The 27,838-nt window shown below is 47.8% G+C and overlaps 1 protein-coding gene across 1 annotated transcript; it reads left to right on the top strand.

The window, feature by feature from the left end:
* Nucleotides 1–10: 10 nt before the first annotated feature.
* On the top strand, nucleotides 11–24,969 carry LOC126556817 (uncharacterized). The gene is made up of 2 exons (XM_050212336.1): nucleotides 11–2,000; nucleotides 23,423–24,969. Exons 1-2 carry the CDS (start codon nucleotides 11–13, stop codon nucleotides 24,967–24,969), a joined length of 3,537 nt encoding a protein of 1,178 aa, XP_050068293.1.
* Nucleotides 24,970–27,838: the final 2,869 nt, after the last annotated feature.

Raw genomic sequence — 27,838 nt, 5'->3', positions numbered from 1 at the left:
CCCAGACACGATGGCAGAATCAAAGCAGACACCGCTCTCAGCACCGGAAGTGTCGCCAAAACGCGATGATGGTGGAAGAGATTCACCGCAAGAAAGCAAACCGGCAGCGGACACAACAGAAGACATCACCTTCAAGGGAGCAGACAGAACGTCCTGCTCACCACCAACAACTACGCGTGAGTCAGTGGAAGCATCAGGTGATGAGAAAAATGAAGAAAACCCAACAATCAAGCAAGAAGCCGAATGTACACCGAAAAGTGAACCGGAGGAGGAAGAATCATCCCCGCAGAAAAGTGGTAAGGCAACACATGAGGCCACATCGGTAAAGGCAGAAGAATCATCAGCGCCAGAACAGCCGAAGATGGAAGCGACCGACCGAGTTGAGGAAAAGTTGACACAAAAGGAAGAGGTAAAAACAAAGGAACCTACGTCACCGGTCACTATGGAGACGCAGCAGCAGCAGCAAGTCAATGATGGCGATGTCGATGAGGATGGTAGTGATGGTGTAGCACTATCCACAGATAGTGCTGGCATCGATGCTAAGGGTGCGGTAAACAGTGAACCAAAGGTAGCAGGCGCAGCTGCTGTGCCAAAAGGCGAAAGCAGAAAACGCTCGCAGACTGACCATAGTAGGCGCAGTAGAAGCAGTAGCGACAGTAGTACCAGTAGCACTAGTAACGAAAACAGTACCAGCCCAGAAGACCGTAACAGCAGTAGCAGCAACTCTGGTGGCAGCGGCAGCAGCAGCAGCAGTAGTGATAGTGAGGGAGCCAGTTCAGCGAAAAAGGTGAAATTGGAACCGCTGAACGAAGAAGAAGAAGAAGAAGCACTGGTGAAGACTGAAGTGGCTGTGGCCGAGATGGATGCAAAGCAACGGGCGGCAGCAGCATCACCGTCTGCACGTTCGGTTGAATCAAACATGGCGGCTGAGAAGATGGAAGAAATATCTGGCCCGGAAGAGCAACCGAATTCGACTGAACCGTTAGACCAGGAAGAGCAAACCAGTACATTCTTGCCACCGGCGTCAGTACAGTCATCTTCTCCTGTCGAAAATGTTTCGACGCAGGATGAGGAACAGGCGCCCGGCAGCGAAGAAGCAAACCGTACTGAATCGTTGTTACTTCCACCACCTCCCCCACCTCCACCGCTGCCACGGGTCGATGCGGAGATATCCCGTACGGTGGTGGGGAAGGTTTCCATCGTGGCACCGGTGCTGGAACGACCGGATTCGGCTCGGTTGACGGCGGATCTGCAGAGCTGTCAGCGGCAGCTAGCCGAAGTACGCTCCAAGTTCGACGTAACCCGCAAGGAACTGCACGCGACCAAGCGCAAGCTGAAACGCATGTCGGTACGGTTGGGCAACACGACCGGTGGTGCTGGTTCGGTACCGTCCGGTGCGCACACCGTGGGCAGTGTGTCCCCACATCCACTAGCGATCGGTACAGCGGACGAGGACCGTAACCGGAAATGGCGCGAACCGATGATACGGGCGGCGATGAAAATTAAGACAGCCATGGGCATCCAGGCGTACAAATCGCTGATCAAGGACGGTGAGCTGCTGCTACCCAGCTTGCGAACCATCACCCGCTATTTAGAGTCGCTGCGAAAGTCTGGTAGTGGGGCGACTGCTGCCGCCCTGGCTAATGTGGGCCCGGCCACGAAAGGGACCACCACACCGATCGAGGTGGAAGACGTGGCAGAAGAGGAAGAGTATGAAGATGAGGAGGAGATGGTGATGGATGAGGATGGTATGGTTGCGCGAAACGCGGACGGTATGCTACAGCGCCGGTTGGAGCAATCGAGTGGGAAGAAGAAGCAAGCGAAGGCTAATGGTGGTGGTGGTGGTGGTACAGGCCGTACGATAGATTACAATCGGAACGAGCAGAGACGCCATCCGTCGTACGCTTCCCATCACCAGCAGCAACAGCATCATCGTCATCTAGGGCCGGATGTGCAGCTGCAGGAGATCAAAACAGAGCAGGACCCCGTCAGTTTTACCGGTAAGTTGAGATGGAAAAGCCTTCGTGTTTAGTTTGATATAGTTGGCCTTCATTATTTTGGTAAAGATTAGCTGTACTTTGGCGATTAGTTTACTCAAAGAGTTTTGTCTTTTAAAGATACTTTTAGTTCTGTTCTCAAAATGCCCTTTACAGGCTGTTAATGCAGCTCTCTCGCTCTGTCTGTAATCATACCATAATATATCAGGTTACGATGTTCAAGGATTTTTCCTACTATTTCACTCCCCCATTTTATCGCCGCACGGGGTGAGCTGCAAGCGAATTTTGTTTCAAAACGTCTTGAGATTGTTCAAGACGATGATGATACTCCCCAAAACGGAAAAGAAGAGATCTACGCAAACTTCAAGTCACCCTTCGTTGCAGTTTTGTATGTGGTCTGTTCTGTTCTCGATTCACGGTTCCCGAGGGGGGTGTTGCGAATCGTTCGTTGTAGTAGTAGTGTGTGAAGGGTTGGTGCTGCCGTGGGTATGTTTCTCATGGCACAAAGCACAACGGCGGCATGTGGAGGGTACGCCGGTCACGCAGCACAAGCAAAACCGGCAGCGAACGGCGCTCGGCTGGGTGTAAAGTATTGATTTTCTCGAAGCACGGCTCCCGGAATGGCTGCCCCGAGTCCCGTGGCAGAGCAAAATGGTTGGGTCGAGATCGGGTTTGAATTGTAAGAAGAGCTACACCCCAGTTGGCAACGCTTGTAAAACTGGTCCATCATGGAGAGGTATGATGCTGCTGTGTTGTATTGCTGGGGATAGTTATGGAACAGGAATTTAATCGAATGGTCCCGTGCTTGGGCGAACATGAGTTTACCGCCACGCTTGGCCGGAGGACAAGACAATCGCTCCTGCTGGCTGTCCCGAATCCGTCAGAGCGTCCTGTGCCCTGGGGTGAGGTGGGCTTGTATCTGCTTGAATTTCCACCCCACTTTTCCAAGGTTTTCCACTTGGAAAAGCGATCCCCCGAAGGGATCGCGAATCTTCTACCCGCACGGTGTCCAATGATGGATGAAGGGGGTGTTGCACTCGGGGAATTTGCCGCCCTGTTTGTTCTAGAATCCCCAGAGTTTCCCCAGAACATGTCAGCTATTTCGAGATGTGTCCCCTTTTTGCGTGTGCCCGGGACCGGGCGGACATTGCCTCTCCCAACTGTGTATGTGTGTGAGTGTGGTGGTGTATGGGGGCCGCAGTGCGCGTGTCCTATTCCATGGCTACGCCTGGTCCCGGTGCCTGCTGCACTCCAAAGGGCACGAACTTCCGATGGCAGCGTGGAAAAAGGTGTCCCCCGTCATGACTGAAGCTACGTGGCAAGCGCCGTGCATGAGGTTATCGAGCAGCCAGTAGCAGTCGATTCGATAGTGTGTAGTTCCGAGACCGTGCTGTGAGTGTTTGTGTGGCTCAGCTTGTATCTCCGGTCGCCCAGGATCCCCGCGCCCCCGTTCCGACCGGTCGTTTAGGAGTGTCGCGCGTTGGCAGAGTGTTGGGTGAGATTGTTTGAAGAGAACTTTTGCCTTTGCTTTGTTTCGGGCATGGAATGAATGTGGCAGGCGAAGGCGTTTGCCGTTGTCAAGGGGGTTTACTTCACCCTGCAGGGGGAGGATGGTGAGTGTGAGAGAGGGACAGGGGAGAAGGGGAGAAGCGAAAAGGTTCGGGAAAATGTTGGCAGCAACCTCGTTGGGACACATTCGGCACTGGAAACCATATTCTCGGCGTGGGTTTGGCCTTCTTTTTTTTGGTTGTGACTTTTTTTTGTGTGTCCTCCACACACACACACACAGCGGGACCGATCGAAGGTAGAAATCCATGCGCTGGGAAGATGGTATATCCTGCCAATGGTTGAACCTTTTTTTTTTCCTCCTCGTACTTCACCCCACGCGCTGTTGGGTTGCAGCAGCACGCAACGATGGTACCGTTCCATTTCATTCCATTCCGGGCGGGAGCGTTTTTATTAAATTCACCCTACCGCACCTTCCTGTACCACCCCCACGAATCCTTGTAGCTCCACTCCCCCTTTCAACCGACCGGATTCGAATCCGACACGAGATGGCGATCGTCAACCGATTGCGTCACTGTCCCCTTGCAAGTGTGCTCTTATTCCCGCTACATTCCGGCCAGTTGAACAAAAAAAAAAGTTTCACCATGGCGCGCTGTTCCCTGTAAACCGAAGGGACCGGTGACCCATGCTTTTTCCTATTTAAAAAATCTACTGCGAAAATGTTGTGGATGGATCTCAGTGCGGTCCTTTGAAAGAAGAGAAAGGGTAAGAGAAACACAGAGAAAAAGAAAGTTTTTTGTTTGGTGGGAAATAATAGTCCACATAGTGAGAGTCAGAGTCCTGTTGGATAAGTCCTCTTGTCCAACAGGAGATAGTGAAATGAGATCTTACGAAGCTTCCTTCCTTTTGTGATGAGTTCTTTGTTTCACGCGTGTGTATAATCGCGTCTGACGTATTCTGTTCTCGAGCATCAATAATTATCCTGGCATCTTAAGGATTGATGGATTAGAACATCCTTCCATCGATGTGAAAGATGAAGCATTGTACTAAATGAGAACCGTGTAATACTTCAAACCATGAGAAAGTGGGATTAACTTTTAATTCTGGTGGAGGAAATATTTCGTGCAAAGCAAAAGAACTTTAATGATTATCATTTTCGAGATTCACTCCTTCTCTGGGTTTTTCTTTTCTTAATTAATTTTCTTCCAAACGCATATTTGGTCCACACAGCTCAACAATACTGCCCCTAAGTTCTTATTATTCCAGGTTTTCCTGTAGCTTTTTTATAAAGGAACCTGCAGAGGCGTTCTCAAATCCTCGGAGCGACCTGTATTTTATTATGGCCACGATTTCTTGCCGTAGGTTTGCTCCCCACGCGTGTAAGCTTCTTTTTACCCTTTGTCGTTTCAACCCAAACGGATTCTACTACAGCTCTGTGAATGTGTTTCCTCTCGTTATTCGCTTCCATTAATTTCCAGTTCATCCGACGCAAGCGGTAGAAGGTTAGGGTTTTTGCCTGCCCGCTTCCCATGCGACGGAGGGACACGGCACCGAAGTGACGTCGATGTTCGTGCCGTTGCCCATGGCCATCCGCGCCATGGTGCCGTCTTGTCCTCTCGCTTACACGTTACCTTTGCATCGATGCGGTCTATTCTGTTTTTCACTCTGTTTTTTTGTTGGCTTTTTATTCTTCCTCTCTGCGCCCGTACACCATGCGAAGCGAAGGATATCCGTAGCTGCGTAGTGTGGCCCCGGCCGTCGACATGATGGTGCGGTCGTGTAATCGGTACCTCCCAGTGTACGCTCCCTCGGTCCAAAAACGGTATAGCGGGGGGCCCCTTTTTGGCCCAGCTCTCTCAACGGTCGATTTTCTTCGTGGGCTGGTTTTTATCGCAACCGCCGGGCCCGGGCCACTGCCAACCGTACGGTGGCAAGAGGGTTGAACGGGAAGAGGGAAAAGGGACTCATCATCGTCCCTTAGCTCGCGTCCCTCTACCTTTCCCTGCGTATCGCTGTTTCTCTCATTCTCATCCCCGCGTGAGAGGGATTATGTTACCGAGGGAAGTAAAAAGGAACGCACGAAGGAGCATCATCCCCGCGCGCATACACACACACACACACACACGCTCAACACCCACTCGTCCTCGCAGGCCCTTTCTAACTAGTCGTTTGAACGAAGCTCTCTCGCCTCTGCGTCTCTCTGTTTTTCCTTTTTGGGGTATATGATGGTCCGTGTGTTCGCTTTCTTTCAGGCAAACCTGTGCCTTTGCTTCGTGCGGCCATCTCTGAGTTTTGGGTTGCCGATCTTCTTACCGCCTTACCGGTACCGTGTACCGGGCATCAGGTTGAGGCTGATTTTCTACCAACAAAAGCGGCACGGAATGCTTTTTTTTGTGCTGCTGTACACCGTATCCGTTTCGTTTCGTCGTATGGCCGGCCCTTTGGTTGTCTGCAACCGTGTCTTGGGTCGTTGGTAAATTTTGGATACATTTATTTGTTTTTATTTCGAGAAAACACATTTTTTGCTCTCGGGCTTGAGGCTCAAATTGTTGGCATTGCTTCTGGTGTGAAGGTATAGAAAAGGAATCGAAACTCAGAATATATTGGCTACGGAATCGTAGGATGGAAGTTTTAATGATGTGTCCTATGGTCGGTTGATCAGTTTTTTCCTTAGACGAAATTTGCATTCCTATAAAGATGGATTATATGTTTAAGGGTTGAATGTAAATGTGGAGAATCACAGGCAGCCAGCCACACAGAAAGATTCTCTAGTGACAAGAACTTCTTTTATGTCCTAGAATTGACATTAAACTGTGTGTAGGTGTCTCAACATTTACGTTAATTACAGAAGGTACTATTTCCATGATTTTTAACAGATATCGGGACGACTTTAAATTCGCTATTTATCTATTTCAACAGACCGCTAAATTTGAAACAATCACCTTTATCCATTACTGAAGTCTATTAGTGGAAGAATTTCTTCCATGGACCAGCAAGGAAAAAGACGATGCCCGACAATGCGGCATACAGGGTGTTCAATATATTCGAATTCGCTTTAAAAACGAGCTCAAACAATTTAAACATTAGTTATTATTTTTTGAGTAATTTTTTCTTGAAGTCATGTTTATTTACTATCTTTTTGGCATATTAGATTGGATCCCCCCCCTCCTTGTACTTTATCCCGAGCTTGAGACGTTTTTCAAACGAATCACACGCAGCACGCACCTGTTCCATCAGCATTTCGTACCAGATCTTGGAAAAAAAAAGTTCTTGAATTGGTCGACTATGTTCACTTTATACTCGTTTTGCTTGGCCAGCATGTATGACCATACATAGTAATCAAGGGGATTGAGAACCGGGGAACTGGGTGGTCATGACATCTTATCCAGAAACCCCGCCAAATTCTTCGGACAGCACGCTTGGACGATATTCCCCGTGTTTGGCCGGAGCGCCGTCTTGTTGGAAAATGTTAGGATCCTTTCCGTAGAGATCCTGAAGCGCGGGAGCCTTAACCTTCTCCAGAACCTTGATTTTTGTAGTACGCGGCGTTAATTTTGACATTTTTCGCAATAAAAACCAGTGTTAGCTTCCCACGCCTGGAACGGGCCCCCAAAACCATCACCGACGCGGCTTTCTGGAACCGTGGGATGTTTATTTGTGGCCGGGGGGGATGCTGGCCAACGTCGGCGCCCACAGTCGATCATTTTAAACATTGTGCGGCTGTTCCAAAACAAAAAGTTTCTCATTGGAAAACACAAACTCCTGATCTGTATGCCGCGAAAGTATCATTTTATGTCTGTCCTGCATGTTCTGCTTTGCTGCCTCCATTACTCCATGTACTTTACGTTTCTTGTACGGCTTGTACTCTAGGTCCTTCGTCATAATAGTGTGAGTCGTCCCGATTGACACATGCAGGTCATCAGCTCGATCGTCCGTATCGAGTGGGCTATTTTTCGGCGGATCAGCTCCCTCACCACCTTGATGACTGCTGGCGTCCTCGTCGAACGCGACTGCCCGTATCTTGTACGGTCCTAGGTTGATTTCAACCGCTGGGATGTGTCGCCGGGCTGCTCACCTCCCAGAAACAATTTTACTATAAGATTGCGGTACTCTTTCATCGAGCACAGTATTTACAAACTAAGTGACAGTTATTCGACACCACATGCAGCGGTTATCCTATACATGATACTAATGCTGACACCAATACTAATACACAGAATACACAGAGTGCACAACTACAAATCGATGAAAAGTTGTATTCGAACTTATTGAACACCCTGTACATAGCGAATAGTATGAGTGAAGATATGCATTTTTGTGGTCGTTCTGGGTTCGTTGCTTGCACTATCATTTGTGCCGGAATCTCTTTTTACTTTTAATTGAATCCCACCACCAACTGTTGCGCAGAGAGGTGAAAAAATATTTTTAACCAGGTAGCTTCATAAGCTACCAACAAATATGGTAATTTTGCAGAACTCTTATTGAGTAAATTAGTGTTGTTTAAAAGAAATCAGTACATTTGTTTTGAATTTTAAGGAAAATTCCATTATCTGAAATGGGGAAAAAACATTCGATGTTGAAAAATGCATCGTTCGGGTAAATTATGTTTGATAATCTGGAAAATTTTAGGGAAGGGTTTTTTTTGTCAGCAACAGAGGTTTTTATTTTATAATCAACTGCTTTATATATATTTAAACAGCTCGGCTTACATGCATTCGAACAAAATACTGTTGTTGCTATGGCAAATGCAAAATGTAAAACATTCAATCGCTTTTGTTTATCGTGTTTTAAATTTTCCATTCCTATGCAAGTGTCCGACCACGGCACATAACGGGGAGTGATTTTCAATCTCTTTGTTCAGTGTTATTTTATGTTTCTATATGGATGATTGTTCGATAGGTAAATTTTGATCCGGCTAAAAACCTCTGCACCTAGCTCTATACACTGGACTGTTTTGTGTCGATGTTCAGAAAATAGTTTTCCGCGCTGGTTTGAACATCCGTTGCTGCTTGCCCAGGCCATGTCTTTCTCTTTCCTTCTCTCCCCGCCAGGGGTTAAATAATTACCCCTACCATGGTGGAGCGTTAAAAGTGTGACTGGTCCCCGGGACCTCCAATTTTTCCACGTTGGTGGCAGCTTTTGAGCCACTAGACAGACGGGCCGGCAGCTCGTTGGTTCTATGTGTTGCATTTTCCGGAGCATTTTCACATGTGAGGGGTTTTTGTTCGATTTTGTTTTTCCCCACGAACTCTTTTCATCGACAAGTCGGATCAATGGGATACTATAATGTAGCGCGTTGCCATGTGCAAACTGGAATCAAAATTCTGAAATGGAGATTCAAAATGGGATGGACTAAAAAAAAAATTTGCCATTGCAGAGGATGGCAGGATGCTTTCACAGAACCTGTTTTTTTACGCGCCTGGCCCAATTTGTGGCTTGCAAACACTAAAACCGTGTGTGTGTGTGTTTGATTATTGCATATAGAGAACATCAATAGTAATGCTCTACTCCATAGATGTTCTTTATTAGTTTTGCGTATGTATTTTATGTTCATTTCACTGAAAAGACCCCCCAGCCGTCCGCCGAGGACTGTGCAAATTAATGAGAGTCCCCTGATTTATCTGGGCTCTTGATGTGAAGTTTTAACGTACAGAGATATAGCGTGTGCCTAGGCCTAGGCCAACAAAAAAGCCGATTTTAGGATAACATTTTATCCACTTTCCCATGGTCATTCATCGAAAATATCGCTCCACTCATCAATTCATTCGATGGACCACAAAGCTCTCCCCCCCCCCCCAGTTGGATTTTACGCCCCTACACACATACACACACTTTTCGTTTGTCCCAGGTTATAATTATTCACGATGCCGCGTATGTGAATTATTCGAGTGAAAGCGTATGTCCCCGCTGGTTGATCTGAAATTACAGCCATCGGCTTTGTATCCATCAGGCTGGATTTGCGAAAGGGCGAAAGACGAAAAAGGATTCTAGAGGTGGTGTGCTGGGGTATTGGTAGGCGTTCGATTATCCAATGAAATTTTCATTTCAATCCTGCAGTTCTGTTCGCGAAGAACTTGAATTTTTTTTCATATAAAAATATTTGCGCGAACGTTCGGTGCGAAAATTTCCTGCCAGACCTGTAATCGAAAATAAATAGTACAAACTACAGGGTGTTCGAGATAAATTTGACAGTTTCTGAGGGAATAGGAAAGGAATTTTTATCAATTTTATGTTAAATATTAAAAAAAAATTTCTACAAAGTTTAGCTTACCATGTTTGCCGCATTTTTTATTCGAAGTACCCCCCCTCCTGTCGATGGCCGGCTGCACCCGCTTCCGGAACCGCGCGCAAGCCCGGACAACCATGTCTCTGGGGATGGCCGCAAACACGGCCTTTATTCTGGCCACCAGCTCCGCTTTGGTATTGCAGGACGCCCTGTTGGTGTCCCGCTCAACTGTACCCCACACAAAGTAATCCATAGGATTAAGGTCAGGGGAGCTGGGTGACCAAACGTCGGTGCTGGTGTATCGGTCGAAATAGGCAGTGAGCCATTGGCACATTGGGAAGATGTGAGGCGGCCTCACATCTTCCCCCAAGGCCTGTGGCTGAATGCTGACGGGTACATTGACCTGCTGGCCAACGTGGTGAAGCCGTGGATTGAGACGGTGGCCAATGGGCTGCCGTACGTTTGGCAGCAGGATTCTGCACCATGCCATACGGCCGTAAAAACACGCCAATGGCTCAATGCCAATTTCGACCGATACACCAGCACTGACGTTTGGCCACCCAGCTCCCCTGACCTTAATCCTATGGATTACTTTGTGTGGGGTACAGTTGAGCGGGACACCAACAGGGCGTCCTGCAATACCAAAGCGGAGCTGGTGGCCAGAATAAAGGCCGTGTTTGCGGCCATCCCCAGAGACATGGTTGTCCGGGCTTGCGCGCGGTTCCGGAAGCGGGTACAGGCGGCCATCGACGCGGACGGGGGGTACTTCGAATAAAAAATGCGGCAAACATGGTAAGCTAAACTTTGTAGAAATTTTTTTTAATATTTAACATAAATTTGATAAAAATTCCTTTCCTATTCCCTCAGAAACTGTCAAATTTATCTCGAACACCCTGTACATAAGCAAACAAGCAAACGCATGGGAAAAGCTTAATATATATGTACTAATTAATGAAAATATCTATTCGCTTCGGACGTAAGCGGGTATAATGGTTGCTATATGTTTGTTTTTGTCGTTTTATTTTTGCATTTTAATTATTTTTCCGACAATACCAGCGTTTTGCATGTGCCATAATAGAGAGTAAGGGATGGAAAGAGCTGCGGCAGCTTATAGAATTTAGTGTGCTTATTGTTTCATTCCACGCCCTATACGCTGCCAGTAAAAAGGATCGTTGTGTGAGCAGTTTTATTTTATTTTAAATATTATAATAAAGCTCGAAAGCCTCGGCCCAGCGCTTTTATTAGCACTGAGCCGCCCACCCATCTGGAAATGAAAGTATTTTACTGTTAAACAAAAAATAAATGGCCAATGCACCCATCAAAACATCCGCGGTGCGTCCAGGTTGAATGGGTCACTCTTTTCACTTCGATTCGATTTTCATGGAAAAATGTAGTTTTCATTTCGGTAGGGAGAGAACAAAAAACCAAAACATTTTTCTCCATCGATCCCATCCTTCTCCTGCGAAATCTGTGTGCGCCATTTTGTGCCCGAACGAAGTTGGCCACCCGATTTTGGGGGAGCGGAAGATGTGTGTGATGGTTTGCGGCACCCTAGAAGCTTTGGGCCCAGGATTATTCGGGCCTTGGATGTTTAACTGTGTATGTATAACCGTTGCCAGAATGGAAAACTGTACCAAGGGCGGCAGGTAGATAAAGTTAGCCCGGCTGCTGATGCTGTTGCTGCTTCATCCCCCTTCCCTTACGTGTCTTCTCTTGCCACAGGGACGAGACACACCAACACACAGCTCCGTGTACCGAAAAGGTCGGCCTGGTTCGGAGGAGGCCACGAAAATGGTGCGCCACTTTGAATTTCCCGCTTTTCGTTGGCGAACCCTCCTATCCCAAAATCAGGCCACGACCCGCGCGCGCACTCCTTGTTGGGATGTTCATGTGTGGGAGAGGGAGGGTGACGCACTTTGACAGGGTTTGGAAAGCCGCACCGTAGAAAATCGATAAAATACCATCGACAAGCGGCCGCAGGAACTCGCAAGGCGACTGTAGCCGAGTTGGTGGACTGCTGCCACTGGTCGAGAAAAGGGGGCAAGAATGTTGGGGGAGCGTGCGGTGACAGAGAAAAAGATGGAAGCAGGCCCGGGTCATGGGGTGTGTGGGTGGAAACGCCCGTAGAGCCAGCCCTATGACGGCGTAAAGGGAAGGTTGGCATGATGTTGGGCTTTTGATGCTTCACGGGACGTTAGGAGGTCTTGGGCCATCGTCAATTCTCACCAGACACACGCACACACATTTACCCACACACGCACAAACACTGACATGCAAGTTCTGTTCCTCTGGGCCGTTGTATTTATCTCCCAGGACGACTTGGATTCGCACGCCGTGCGTAGGAATTTGTTCTTTTTCCGATTTTTGACAAGCATTCTGTTGTAGGCTTTGCATAATTATCCTTGAAATTATGTGATAATTATCGCAGTACATGGAACGACCGGGTGTTCTGGGGCAAGCAAGATAATCATTCTTATCGTTTTATTGAGCCGTTCATCAGATGATATTTTGTGGAATTTCGATGAGAAAAAGAAATTGAACAGAACGTACTACATAGTTCCAGAAAATATTGCACACAAATTGTTTTTTTTTTCATTCATAAAGAGATTTATTCTTTATATGCTGAAGTATGCTTAGTAAACTTCAGGAATCAATTCATGAGAAATACGTACTAAACGCTTCTTTTAATTTTGCTTCCAAGACGTGCGACCGGTGGCCGTTTCCTTAACCTTCATCTGCCTGCCACCACGAGAATGGGGCTCGATGGCCTAAGCGTTTCTAAAAGGAGGACGACCATTTTGTAGCCATCCCAGGACCAGTCAGCAGTATCGATCGGTTTGCGTCCTCCCTGCGTGTAGCATCTCAGCCACGCTCCCCTCTCCACCGCTTTGTGAGCCCCAGGAAGCTCAAGATCCCTTTGGCCTTTTTTTTCTCGGTTCTTTGTGTGCGTTTTCGCCCTATAGCGCCTTACGGTGAGGGCGGTACGAGGGGGATGCCCCAAGCGTATCGTCGCCCGTGGACACCGTCAACCTTCGGCCCCGATTCGGAGCGCCCATGGTGTACCACGGGAGCGCCCACGACGCACTTACACGCCGAAGCATGCGGCGGGAGCATTGACTGTCGTGAAGCAGGAGGGGGGTTTTCTATCCCATTTTTTTTTATTTGTTTCTTCCCGCTCGGACAGGCCAACTTCATCCCTTGCAGAAGGACCGGAGGAACGCGTATTTCTCGCTTCCCAATCCACTGCCTGCCTCACTTATTACGAGCCCTTGGGTTTCGTTGTCCTCGTTTTGGGTTCTTTCGTCTGTGTGTGTGTGTGGGTTTGTGGTGTGAGGTTGGTTTTTGGATGGGGGAAGGTATGCCGGGTGTTGGAAAACTTTGTACAGCAAGGGGACCGTTTTGCCACATCGGGGTTATAGGGTAGGGGTAAGAGAAAGCCGGCAGAGGAAGATTACCTTTTTCTTCGATGAAGAAGCTGAGAGGTGATGAAGGAGGGACCGAGTGGTGGACGGGCACCGGGTGTGTGTGCTGCTGTGCAGCGAGAAGTTTATGGCGCAGGATCGAGGCCCTGGCCAGCATCCGGAAAACGTTAGAAGAGGGTCGTTGGTTTTTTTGGTATTGGTATTAGTACGGGCGGCCGGTGATGGTGAAAACAGCCCTGTGCGAGGGCCTGCACCTGATTGTAGCAGGCATATGGTTATGGGTGTGGGTTTTGCTGCCATCAATTCACCAACACTGGCACAATGTTAAGAGATAGAGAGCGTGAGCGCACGCCGGTGTGGTACGGTGATCTGGCTGGTCGTGCTTTCCCGTCACTGGTCCCTTAAGATTTGGTCTGGTGCGACGTATATATTGGAGGATATGGTGCGGTTTATTCCGGACTGCTATGCCCACTATGGCTTCTTTTCTGGGTCGAAAACCCGGTGCACAAGTCCTCCCAAATTCCGGTTTTGGTCCTGTGAAGATGTAGCGATTATAAGAAGGTAATAAGAAGATGGAGCAATGTCTGAGGAGGTATACCGACCGATGGCAGAGGCTCTCAAATCATTATTTTTTGTAAAGGCAAGATGCTTCTAATGCTTCTTTAGTTTGCCCAACTTTCCGTTCAGATAATTATGTTAATGATTTTCAAAATTTTTAATTATTTCATAGTAACAGCTCCTCTGCAATGGCTTTCGACTTATTTGAAACTATCCTTGTTTGGTATGGCTACAAATATTGTTTGTTGACTATCAAATATGCTGAAACAAAATCATATCTTCTTCATTGGCAAGAAATTCTCAATCTTCGGGAAACATTTTGGCCATGGCAACTGCGGGCTGCGGCGGCAGCCACAAGGCACAGAAAAAAGCGAAACTACGGCAGCATCGTGTTGCCACATTTCGCCTGCTGCTGCCGTGTGCTGTCGCGCTCTTGCCTTTGTCTGTCTTTCTGCCGTTTTCCGTTGCCTTATGTCGTTGCTGGGTTTGTTTGCTGCGACGGGGTTTCGCACGAGGGACACGAAACCCCGTGGCCGCAATGCCATCTGTCGGTATCCGTCGCGCGGAAGGAAGTTATCCGACGGTGCCGCCACAGTGTGCGAGTGGGAGCATAATATGTGCGTGTGTGTGTGTGTGTAGGGGGGGGGGTTGATGTGAAGCACACAAATACATATAGTGTGGGAAGTTTGGAGGAGCTGTTGTGTCCATAGCACCACCATCTTGTACCACCATGAAGCGCGCAGAGAGGGCCAGCTTGTAGTTTCTGTAAGCGCAGCGCAATCTTCACTGCCACACCATTGGCCGCCATCTCTTTGCTTAATGTTTTCCCAGCTACGAGCTCCTGTTGCCTGTCCGTTTGTTTGGTGATCGCGTTTGTTGAAGAATCTTGAACCGACAGGCGATAATTGGTTGCTGGAAAGAGGGCTGTTCCGTGAGAGTAGTTGTACAAAGGACACATGGGATCTTCTTGATGATCCTCGCTTTAATGACCATAGCGAGAGAAATGATATAGATGGCAATGTTGATTTCTAAAGATCAGAAGATGAAAGATACTCTATGATTACCAGAACCATTAGAACAGTTCAAGAGGATCCCTTCAACTTCTCTGAGATTCTAAGGTTTCACTTGTAACTTACAGGGTTTACCTAGCCAATTAGGCATCGTCGAACTATCATCGGGCAACGTAAATGCTTGCGTCGTAATCTCTCAATTGGGCTTCGTCCATTCTATTCGGGCGTCATCAAGTTTAAATCCGTCGTTGCAAAAATTGGTTAGTTACCAATGTAACTAACTAAGATGTTGTATTATTTGCATAGTGTAAGGTTTTGTAATATTTGTACATTCATTTAGCTATCATAAAGTTCATCACCTCAAGCCGTCAGCATAGTACAGGACTTGTAGCCGTAGAGGACTCTACCAGACGCATCAGACATACCAGACGTCCGAGGCACGATTCCCCTGAACAATCCGGTTTTCGCTACTTAGTTCAAAGTTCATCTCAAAAGTTCATTTAGCCATCACAAAATTCATCACCACAAGCTTTGGAACACAGCATTGAGCAATGGAGAGCTTACGACGCCAGAGTAAGCGTTTACGTTGCCCGATAATAGTTTGACAATGTCGAATTGGCTAGGTAAACCCTGTATTGGCAGTATTAAGTTACCCCAACGTCGCCTCCTGCGTTATTTTTTGTTCTTAAAGACGGAATGATGGGTTGCTGTGTGGTGTACTTGAGACTCACACATCCATGAAAACGGGATTGCGTAAGGATGCGACTCGTTGCACATTTGCACGTTAATGACATTAATGTATTTGTGCAATGTGTGCTCGCGCTCGGTGGTGTAGTGTTAATGGTGTAATAAGCGGGCTGTCAATTATGTTGCATGATGAGGAAGGGCAGCTCATTAGGGGAGCTGCTGCTGCAGAAATCGCCGATGATGAAGGTGACGATACCTCGTTATTATGGTGATAATATTTGAAACAAAATGAGGATGCTGATGGAGCAGTATCGCAGTATTGTTCACCGCACACCAATACTATCGCCCAGTAGTAAAGGGTGTGCGGGGGTTGGAAAAATGTATATAGAAATCATATTACTCTAGTGGGTTTGTGGCGACAAAGGCAAAGGTGTGCTGGTGGGTCGGATTTGGGGTCATATAAACCACCACCCACTCGATATTTCCACCCATCGACCCAAGGGAACAGGTAAATGCCCTCGCCCGCTGGCTGGGTGTGCATGACAGTACATAGGAAAATTTTCCACCCTTCACCCTTCCGTTCCTCATCCAATCGGGTTATCCTGCAGCATCACTCCCTCTCCCCCCCCCCCCCTCCACGCAAATCCAACGTCCCTCCCCCATTGGCAAATATGGTTCGCGGAAAGGTGGAATTTGAAATTTGATTGCTTATTTGTATTTGCCGGCCATTGAGTGAGGAGGGGGGGGGGGGGTGGGGGAATTTTGGAACGGGAAAGCAGGGGGGTGAAAAGTTTGTATGCATGTGTGTGTGTACATTTATGTGCGTGCGCGCACGCGTTTGTGCGTGTGCAATTGGAACACAAATTGATGAGAGCGCCCTGGTGGATGGTCACAGTTACGGGGGCAGTTGGTATTTCGTTTTTTAAATCCTCTCTCCGGTTCCGGACGGGTTTCCTAGTTTTTGTGGGCGCCCCCGCCCCAGGTACAATGGCAAGCTGTGTATGGCCGTTATCTTGATCGGGTGTACTTCGGTGCCGAAATGTGTGCATCATTGGTGCAGCGTTTGGTGGGAGCATATGTGCCGGAGCGCGGGTTAATTGAATGCACTCTGCTGCTCATCAAACTACCCCTTTACCCCTTTGTCTCCTTCGCCAGTGTTGGAAGTTGGAGAGTGGGTGGCTGTGTTGTGTGTGTGTGAATCTGGCTGCGGTTTCGATTAATTTGTTCTTTAGTGGAATCGGATGCTGCTGTTAAATGTTGTGCCCAAACATTCTCGTACAAATAAAGTTGGAGCAATTGCAGTAATGCCCGGGCATTTTGGTGATAAGCAATGAGTTAAAAATACTCCGATTTTCCTTTTATTTTTCGTTCTGAATTATCATCATTAGTATAGGTGTAATAGGTGCACCTAACGGACCCGTTGAAGCCAGAATTTTCCAGTTTGAAGGTTAACAGCCCCGCTACCTATTCTAGCTATATATTGAGCTGAACATAGTATAACATCGACAGGAGCTACCTTCTTCTTCTTGGCTTGCTCAGGTTTGAGCACGTCGCGTGGAAATGGTCAGGTCTCCATCCACGGCTGCATCCGATCACCGACAGGTTAGACTCTACTTGATCCTGCTCGAGCTTGCTCGAGCCAAAGCGAGCCAGTATCCTACTGGCTTTCACTACCGTCAAGAAATCAGCACCGTCAAACAACTTAGTTGACTCGTGGTTCATTCTCCTACGACGCACGCCCTGCTCTCACACACCGACAAAGATAGTCCAGCAGCATAGTGCAATATTCGTACCCGTAGAGTTTTGTTGGAGTCTTCTGGATCGCAGGAGTTTGTGAAGTCCGTAGTATGCACGATTCTCCTGAAGTTACGATAGTACCAAGCTAGCAGAACTCCTCTACCACCTCGAGATTGTCGCCTTCAGCTGGTGGTACTCTTGCTCTATCACGGTCAGGAGCCTTCGACAAGAGCTATTTTCTTCTTCTTCTTCTTGATTTAACGACCTTCCAAGGTCACGCCGGTCATCTGTTGGCTTACTACACTCTCCGATACCACGCAGTTGGATAGCCAATCCTCACTATAGGAGGACGGTCCGGATGGGATTTGAACTCCGGTCCTGGCGTTTGAAGACCGGCGCCTCTGTCACCTACACCACCGGGCCGCCCCAAGAGCTATCTAAATATGTTTATATTAAATCAACTGGTGGTAACGAAGATAATTTTAATCGTGACAGCTCCGTTCTCAGACTCTTCGTTCACTAAAATTATTCTCTACTTTTACATCTAACATGTAGTAGGTAATATCTTTTGTGCAGTGCTGAACGTGCATCAGATGAAGAGTGAGAAAATGCATAAACGGCCAGGCTATGACGAGATGATGATAAAGGATGGAACAGTGACTGGATTGTACAACGAATCTTGGATGCGTGCTGGGATTAAGTCTAAGTCTCTTCTGATATGTAATTTACTGCAGACGTGTCCTGTGACATGTCACACAAACTCCTAGAATTGTTCCCGTTTTTTTGACATTACATTTTGGAAATTTTCATGACAATTTTCGTAGAGAGAAAAGGGACAGTACTCGCACAGGAGGCTCACGTAGAAACCGTGTGTGTAATCGATGGCCTGGGTAACGGGCAAAAACAAAAAAGGTCCCGCATATGGCCCCAACTGGCCCTGATCTCTCTTTTATTTTTAAGGCGTGTTAGTGTGTGTGTGCTTGGGGCATTACATTTGTGGCCACATGCGCTATCCCATGCATGGCAGTCGTGTACATGGCCATCGCACACATTAGCGCCCCGTGTCCCCGTCAACGACACGCACGGTAAGCTCTCGGGGCGGTGTCGTTCTGTACTGTGTGTCAGCTGCTTCCCGAACTCCAGACACAACCGGCACGCAGCTGGCTTTTCTGCTGCTGCAGGACCAGCCGTGAGATTGGGCATCCCGCGCCTACCCTGTGTCTCGCTCATTGTCCCTCTTGGTTCGTAGGGGGGGATCGCACTCGAGGCCACTGTGTGTGTTGTTCGTGCAAGTGTTTACGAGTTTGTTGTCTACACCCGATCGACGATTCACGGAGGTGGAACGCGGGCCTGACAGAACGGAATATGTGTTGTTTTTTTTTCGTTCGCGCATTCCCTTTGTCGAGTCCCGCGGAGTGTTTGGCTCATCGGCCATTTTCTCACTCTCGCGCATATGTGGGCACGACGATCGTTGCAGAGTGCCGCGTGTCCCAACGGTGGCGTATTGCGTCGATCGGTTGGGAACAGAGCCCTGGTTTGCAGCGGTGGCGACGATTACAAATGGGGTGGCTCGATGCTGCCGGTCATATGCGTGTGTGAGAGAGGAACTCGGTGACGTTTTTTTTTTTACGTTCGCTGTCCACCTTCCAACCCTTCCGCGTACTGTCCGATGGCCAGTTTTCGGTTGAGTTGCGCTTGAGAATATTTCTACCGTGAGTTGCGCCTGCAACCAACACGCAAAGCATGTGGGGAAGGCGCCTGACCACCGAGCCCAGCCCAAAATGTGAGAGATGATGTCGCACCGCGTTGTGTTGTGCTTGTGGCCGCAAACGAAGCTTCTCGCTTCACTTCACTTCCGCGCGCTGCTTGATCGTCTCCCTTCCGTTTCCTTATGCCGCGCGCGCGTGCGCCCCCTTCGTCGCTTCGTCCAAGAGAGAAGAGGGGTGCACAAGTGTCCGATGGTCCGGGGCGTCTGACGCTGAATGCTGACGCAGCTGCTGCGTATGATTTTTTTTGTTGTTGTTGCTGTTGTGCTCGTCTTCGCCATCCATTCCCCAACCCCGTGCCGATTGTACACCACCGCTCAATCGTTCGATCCCTTTTCTTTGCGGCCTGTTCTTCCGACGTGAGCGTGAGATTGTTCCGCGTATTTGGGCTGGCTCGCTCACGCATCCAGCAGCATGCTGCTCGTGGCGATCGCGAGCCTCGTCCTCTTCTTGCCAACGGGCGGCGGATTCTTTGCCGTTCCCTCCGCGTGCGTACTCGCGCGCGCATCCGGTATTATGGTGGCGCGCTTGATCCGCGCGGACAGGCGGGGTTGAGGATGCAGGCAAAGAGGGTGGCTTTTAGTGGTCGGGTTTGGCCTTTGCCATAGCCATGCTCGCGATCCTCGTGTGCCATGCTGTGTGTGAATATCGGGGGCAATGGAAGGCTCCTTCGATCTGTCGCCTTCGAGAGCGCGGGTATTGGTGGTGGTGTTCATCACGGTCACACAGAGCACCTGATGACTGGTTTTTGGGCAGTATTGAATAAATACAACAAAAAACAAAAAAAACGAAAAACGCGACTGTCCATTTTTCGCTCTCAAAACATTTAGTGTGGTGTGCGGGCTGGTGGGCTTGAGATATTTTATAGCAGGTCATTGGGTTTAAAATTTATCTACTCTGGAGAGATAACTATCGTGGCCAAATATTTCGCCGTTGGATTTTTTATTTGTTCGGGCATTAATGCCCAATGCTTGTACATACTGGTAGAGTTCGTGGTTTGTCATTGCCGTAGTAAAATAGTGATACTAGTAAGACCGGGTTAATAGATGTGTGAAAGCATCCCAACAGGAACAAGTACCTTTAAGAATTAAATCATAGATTTCCATCGACGTCCTACCGGCGGCCATCGAATGGCTTACTAGATTTTATGACACCACGTTGTTGAATGTTCGGTCCTCACGACAGTGGAATGGTCCGGATGAGATTTGAACCACGGTGTTGCCATGTAAAGGCCGGCCCGATATCACCTCTACCCCATACCCCTCCTATAAACTACAACTGTAATGTAGAAAACTAAGAAGAAAGGTAAAGGCCTTAACAACATTTTGGTACGCACCCTGTGTCCAACGTGTCACGGTCGCTGATTTGTCCGTGGATGTGGCAAAATTCTGCAACCAGCAGAGAACTTGCGGTTAACCAGGTACTATTTTTAGTGTGCGACCTGTCACTTTTCTGCATTTGTGGGCAAAAACCATGGCTGTTTCGGGCACGCTGTCCACAAACCCGTTTTTGACCATCGGCACACATTGGTTTATACATTATACTCAAAAAGAAATCCGCCAATCGGATATCTTTATGTCTGAAGTGGCTCTGAAAAGCTTATCAAACCGTGGCATCGTAGTACAACAACCCAAACAGGAGATGACTACTGGGGTGCCAGCTTGAGGTCAGTACCGTGCTGGTATCCGGCCTTTGGAAAAGGTCCTGACCTTGCCGCGGATACGATCATTCATTCAGGTCGTCGTAGGAGAACGGCGCAAAAAGTATTGCACCACATGGCTGACAGAAAGATCTGCCCTGGCCGGTCGCGTCTCATGGCGATAGATGTGTGTGCTCTAGGGTGTCTCGAAATGTCAGTCGATTTAGTCAGTGGCCGTTATTTTTGACACCGGTACCCATTGACAACCTTGAACATGGAAGCATAGAGTGTTTAGCCTCAGGTGTTGCCGGTGGAGAACCCATTTTGTGACCCACGATGGTTGAGGTCAGGTGTACGGTACGCTCTATGGAACCGGAACACTGTCAAGGTTTGACGGAGGGTTTCTCTTTCGTTGTGATGTCGTGAAGATCTTGTTGGCGAACGTTGTAGTATTTTGCACCAATGCTCAAGGAAGGGTGAGACCCATTGCACGGTTATCGGTGGCTAATTCATGGTGAGCGCTTCTATCGTTGGGGGAGAATGGGGAATGTGTCTCAGTGTCGTCGAGTTTAGCAATGTTATCATAAATTGCGGTTCAAATAAAACTCCCGTTCCCCAGTGATGATGCTTATCTGCGGTAGCAGTACGTCGGTTGTCTTCCCCCCAGTGCCGAAGGCGCGAGAGAAGGACATCATGCTGGAGTAATGGTTACACTGGGTAATCACTTATAGGTTTGTGTCCGGAATTTTAAAAATAAACAACTGCATTCCACAGCGCTTTTTGGCGACTTTTATATAGATGAGGACGTGCTGCTTTTGGAAACTGTGAAAGCATTTTCTGTTAGAAGCAAGTATACGTTGTCTTACTGTTAGGTTCTCTGGTAGCTTCCTCGGTCATTTGTTGCTCTGAGAGTCAAAAGTCGAGGCGAAAAAATCGATCAAATCGAGGTAGCCTCACAGCGAGGGCGAGAACGGTGGTCGTCGTGGCCACGCGAGCAGCCGCAACAGTGACCGCCGACCACCGAGTCGCTGGTTTTCTTATCGCGCTTCGCCAACTTTGTGCCGATGTCCGTTCGGTCCGCGTCCGTGTGGTGTTTTGTACGTGATTACATCACCACCATCACCACCGGCGATGACCGCGCGGCCCGTCGAAATGCCCTTCACTCGCACGGCCGATCCGGCCCACTGTGCCTCCCCCCCCCCCCCCCCCCCCCCTTTGCGCGACCGCACACCAACGCGCACAGCTCAGCAACCCGAACACGACCCCGATGACGACGACAACGGTTAGCGCTCGACGGTACCGAAACGGGCAGCAACAAACACACAGCGCACTGTCACCCAGACTTGTCAGACGCAGAACGAAGGAACGAGAGATAAAGTGCGGAAGGGTGAGAAGGGGGATGTTACGGGGCCATGACGCTTCCCTATCCATAACCTCCACCTTCACCACCCTTACTGCCGTTTTTGAATCTTTCGCTCAGATCACCCTGCTGCTGCTGCTGCTGCTGCTGCTGGTTTGGTAAATTTCGGGCCTCGATGGTTCCTCGGTGGTGTAGAAAACGCCTTGTGCCATACGATACGATTTAGCGCTGATTGGCGTTCGATTTTGCCACGCGGGACTAAAGTACAACGAGCAGAAAAGGAAGAAGCATAAGGGAAACGAAAGGAATGAAGCGCGAAGCGAGCGGTGGTGGTGGTGGTGTCACAAGATCGGTCGCGCGAGAGCCTGTGCGGTCGTCGTCGTGCACATGTAGACGGGGCATTAAAAGGCATCCGCGATCTTCTTCTCTCAGTGCGTGCCGTTGTGTCCCCGAAAACTTGGATGGTCGCGCACTTTCTGTAGCGAAGCTGGCCACATCTTGGTTAGCCATAAAAGAAGAAAAAAGTGACACACGGACAGCTTCTCCAATTCACCGCGCTTCGTATGCAAATCCTCCCGCGATGGATGGTACACCGGCGAGGATACAAGGCGAATATTTATTCTGTGTAACAACCGGTTTTTGGTGAAAAACGATCAAGAACATGGCACCTTCGATGGCGTAAACGTGCGTCCTCCCTTCACGATCCCACAGTTCGATCGTAGTAATAGAGCTGGAACAAACTATGTATGTTTAATTTTTATTTTTTTTAAATTTATTTCTAATACGGCGGCTCTATGCCGTATGGTTAACGCCGCATGTGTTGGCAAATTACAAATTTCACAAGGGATTTTCCTCCTTGGATTTTGTCCTTATCCCGTGCCTACTCGGTCAACAAATTTTATGTATCGAGTTAAAAAACTGCTTGCCAACTTAAACTGTTCTTAGATAGGTATTTATGATTAAGATCGGTTTTGAGATAACGCGAATAGATCTTGAATTTGGGTTTGTTGTATTTTTTTTATTAGGTACTACGTCTACCAAAGCAGATGACACTCGTAAAAGATTCATTCCTAAATCCCTAAAAAAATATGGGTAATTCCATATTGAGGGCTAAACATAGATATCATCCATCAGTATTGCGCCGTGTGGCAGTTACATGATCAGTGAATTTCTTTAATATTCTGCATTCACGGTCGTTGTTTCCAAAATGTCACATTCAGATATTTAATTGATGATGATGTAGCAATGGGTGATTAGTTGTGATTAATACAACTCCATTTTTCAATACTCAGAATGAATGGCTTTAAATGGGACGAGGCTGATGTTGATGAGCCTCAACGACGGTTATTTTACAGACCGATGGATCCTATATACTAAAGAGAACTTACTTAACATCACGAATCAAGTTAGAATCTTAAAAAATATAGTTTCTGGTTTTAACATCTGATTGTACCTGTGTAAATATAAAGACATGTTCTAATTCGATTCTTGCTTTCGCTTGTTCTGCTTTCTAGCATCACCCGACATAAACTATTACCAGCATGCGGACGACGATGAGGAAGAGGATGAGGACGGATACCAAGACCCAACATCCCTGCTGGAAGAATGCCGATACGAGGAAGCTAGCGGAATGCATTTAAACGGAGGAGAGGACGCAGGCTACCATTATGGTCAGCAAGGTCAGCAACCGCAGCAGCAGCAAACACTGTCTCAGGCACAAATCGAGTTCCTCAAATCGATGGTAGGCTTCCGGAAAAAGTGGACACCGTACGAACTGCGAACATGCAACGATATTCGACGCATCATTGGAAGCCGGGAGTACGAATCATTGCGTCGAAAGGATGGCATGCCACTGCCGAGTGTAAAGACGCTTCGCAAGTACCGCCATGCTGCCCAACTGCCGGACGATGTAGACATAATGGGTCGGAAGCGTAAGCTCAACGAAATGGACGACTCCCCGACCAATCAATCACGCACTGTGCCACGGTATGGCGCAGGAGTAGAACCTGCTGGTGGCGGCGGTACGGTTGACAATGGTTCCGGTGTGCTGTTTCCGTTCGGTAACGATACAGATAAGGAGCTGCTTAAACCGGAACACGATCCCGATGGAGGTCATTTCGATGTGAGCATACTAACGTTACCGCAGATCAGTTTCCTACAGACACTGACCATGAACACGAAGGGCTTTTCCGACTACGAGTTACAACGATCGCTTGAGCTGAAGAACGAACTTGGTAGCGGCAACTATGAGACACTACGGAAGCAAGAGTTTCTTAACATTCCTACGCTGGCTATGCTTACTCGCTACGAGCAGGACAATGGGCTGGAAGATCTGTCGCGGCTAAGAGGCCGAAAAGCTCCAGCTAATGAGCGCAAGCGTCGCAAGCTAAACGAACCATCGATTGGGCTGGCACAGGAGCAGGAATATCAGCGTAACCGAGAGATCGAGGAACAGCAGGCATGGGAGCAACAGCAGCAAGAACAAGAGCAGGAGCATCAGCGGCAGCTGGAACTGTACAACCGATTGACACAGGCGGATCCATCACGCCATCCACTGTTCGACAGTATCGCCGGAGACTCGTCGCCCGCCGAAGGCACAGATCCGGCAATAACTGCGGCCGCTCTTGCGGCGGCCATGGCTGCGGCAGCCGCAGCCGGTTTGCATCACACACAGCTGGACCATATGAACGGCAACACAGCCGGTGGGGAGGATTCATCGATGAGCATGTTTGAGCATCATTCTATTTTCGACAAGGACACACCGATGTTTGATATGACCAAACTGTCACCGGCACATGTAGAGTTTCTAAACACGCTGCCAGAGAATCCGAAGCGATGGACGCAGGAGATGATCAATTCCGCACTCGACATCAAGAACGAAATTGGCACACGGGATTATGAAATTCTGCGCCGACAGGGAATACCGCTTCCAGCGGCACGAACTCTCCGAAGGCACAAAGACATTCGCAACAAGGCCGATCGTGCGTTGAGCGAGACAGGTGAAATCTTACCGAATAGTGGTTCAGCGACGCCGGCAGGAATTGTTGGAGGCGGCGGATAAATGAGTTTCGTTGCTTTTGTCGAAATTTCCCTCCTTCCTGCGTTGGGTTTCTCATAACTCCGTACGGTGTTAGAGTTTTAGACAGACGGGTTGTGGTGGATCAGTAAACGTACCTGTGCCAGATATTTTTTAGTTTCATTAAAATAGTCAAGGGTTAAGGCAAAGCTAGACGCAAATGTGATCACAAGGGAAGTACACAAGGCACTAGTGAAAAGCAAGCAGAAGAGTGTAGAAAGTTATCAGTACATCTGAGCGAAAGATTAGAAGCAGGGGCGCCACTGTATTAGTTTCTTGGGGTTGTTAAAATTTTCGTCAGATTTGCGCTAGCTATACAGCTATATCAGTAAGTAGTGGTTATAACAAATTAACAACCGAACTCTGGAGCTCCTTTTGTACCCCGCGTCGTGATTGATTTTACTTAATCTTTCGAAAAATTCCTAACCGGCTTTACTGTGTGTGATGCGTGAATGAGTGACAAAATGAAAGGTAGTAGATAAAATAGTTAATGAGAAATATGCAGGAAAAGCTTTTTTCCAGTCCGCTTAAAATTAGTTGATTATAGATCTGGAAATTGACCGTCAGGCATGCATCCAACAGAAGGATCGGTGCAACGAAAATGCGATGGATGAACGTATCGAGGGTCCTTGCGCCAACTCAATTAATGTAAATAAATATAGCTAACTACGTGGTAGATGTTATTAAGCACACGTATGAAAACAGATGTAGATGGGGATGTTATCCTTTTCGGAGCAATTACGAAGAAATTATACTAGTTGTCAAGAGTATAGCGTAGCAAAGATAATTCAAACGATGCCAACTTAACGTGTGCCGGAAGTGTAAGTGTCAATGGTGCATATGCATGGATGAAAAACTCATTTGTGAACATTTTTAACTCTAAGTGTGTTTTAATGCGAGAGTTTCATCGTACGGAAGACAGAGAAAGAGATAGAAAGTATGTGTAAATATTTCTGTGAAAACATTAGCGCATTATACGGTTAATTTCTCTGAAATTACCACCAACTCGATGGAAACAATCAATGGAATGGAGCCGTTTACCTTGAGACCACAAAATAATGTTATAAAATAAATCGTAAACAATATGAAGGTTCGTATGGATCTATTGAGAAGATAAATTTCTATGCCATTGTTCATTATTATAACACATTCGAAAGGGTTTTTTTTCGTAAGGACGGCCTGGCCGTATTGACTTATGAATACCATGGAGTGAGGTAAGTCAATACTCAGTTCTTTGAACCCGGTCCTGCCGTTTGAAGACCGGCGCCGCTGTCGCCTACACCACCGGGCCGCCCCACATTCGAAAGGGTATTGTTTTGTCTTTTCCAGCTTTAAGTAGAAGAGATACTCGAAATGGGAAAATATTCTCCATGCCGGAGGGTAGATCGTGGCGTACATTTAAGGTCAACTATTCGTTGCGGCTCTGTTGCTAACGATTTTTGTATTATTGGCTCATTTGAGATTTAACGGATATGGACAATACTAGCGCCACCTACATGTGAATAATTTGAGACTTAAAGCGCCACCTTGGTGTTGTGCTTTGAAACACTCTCCAAAATGTATGCAATACTCACAACATTGTGCAAAATGCAGTGTTTTGATTATTTTTGAATAGATAAATAACTAAACTAAGAGACATTCATTAAAAATAAAAGGTTGTTTGGTTTCCTATTGATTCATTTTAGTTAAAAAGAAAATTTCACACAGAACCCAAAATTTCTAATCGACAAGATATCTTTTACATGAAATTAAATCATTATCAGAAATGTTTTCAGGCTTAGGTTACTTGAAAACAAACCTCGAAGTTTATGAAAACTGCTTAATTTTGGGTCGAAGAGGGTCAATACTGAGCATTATGACCATTTAAGTTTTCCTTACGTGGGTGAATAAATTTAGCTCTTTGCCCCTTTCTTTCACTCTTTCTCTTTTTATCTCTTTCCCACTCTCCCACTCTCCCTCTCTCTCTCTCTCTCTCTCTCTCTCTCTCTCTCTCTCTCTCTCTACACATTCTAATTCTCCCTTCCGTACGCGTATCGCGATTCGAACTTGCGACCTTCCCGACGGCTGGTAAGGCACACCATTCCCACTATCGTAGGTGGGATCTGCGTGCAATCGAAAGCGACGAACCCCCGACGGGCCCGGCACACACCGCATGTCCAGCTTCCGAGCTTTCCCTCTCCGATCAATGCTTCGTGGTCCGTCTCCAAAAACCGGCCCGCAAAGAAATGGAGTGGAGAAAAGTGTGCGAGAGTAGAAGAGAGCGATAGTTGCCTGGTTCGCTGCAAGATCGTCCGTACGGTGGTCGCGTGTGCCACCACAAACCCGATCGAGACGTGACGCGCACCGGACCTCTTTTGAACGAGCGCGCGCGCGCTCACCCCATGTACGTGTTGTGTTGGAAGTGTGTGTTGATCGCTGCTGATCAACGGAGCTGATCGTTGTATCGATTATTGCTGAAAGTGAGTTTTGTTTTCGAATCGAGCGAGCTACACAAGGTGCCAAACGAATGGAGCAAAATAGACAAGTGTCAAATCGAGCGCCAGAATCGATTTAATTGAGCGGTGTGAGAAGTGCCGAAAAGAGTGTCTCCGCCAGAAGTAATCGTACGCGTGGGGGCTAACTTTTGCACGGCATCTTCCGTGGCTTTGCAAGAGATCGCACGCGCTGGTAGGTGAAAACGAAAGTCATCCTACCTGTTCCACCATTCGCCGTTGTTCCCACAGCTCCTTCCCTGGACCGGATCCGTAACCGGAAGTGTACATATGGATACATTTAATTTGTTTGTGGTGCTACATTTCTACACCGTGCCAGGTTCGAGCGTGTGTGTGGTACCGTGCGACACAAAAGATTATTC

The sequence above is a fragment of the Anopheles maculipalpis genome, chromosome 2RL (assembly GCF_943734695.1).
Source record: "Anopheles maculipalpis chromosome 2RL, idAnoMacuDA_375_x, whole genome shotgun sequence".
Lineage (NCBI taxonomy): Eukaryota > Metazoa > Arthropoda > Insecta > Diptera > Culicidae > Anopheles > Anopheles maculipalpis.
The sequence above is the reverse complement of the archived record's forward strand: the minus strand, read 5'-3'. Positions and strand labels throughout refer to the sequence as shown.

Coding starts and splice junctions, on each gene's coding strand:
- LOC126556817 (XM_050212336.1), top strand. CDS start 11: ATGGCAGAATCAAAGCAGACACCGCTCTCAGCACCGGAAGTGTCGCCA. Junction 2,001..23,422: donor GGACCCCGTCAGTTTTACCG/GTAAGTTGAGAT, acceptor TCTGCTTTCTAG/CATCACCCGACATAAACTAT.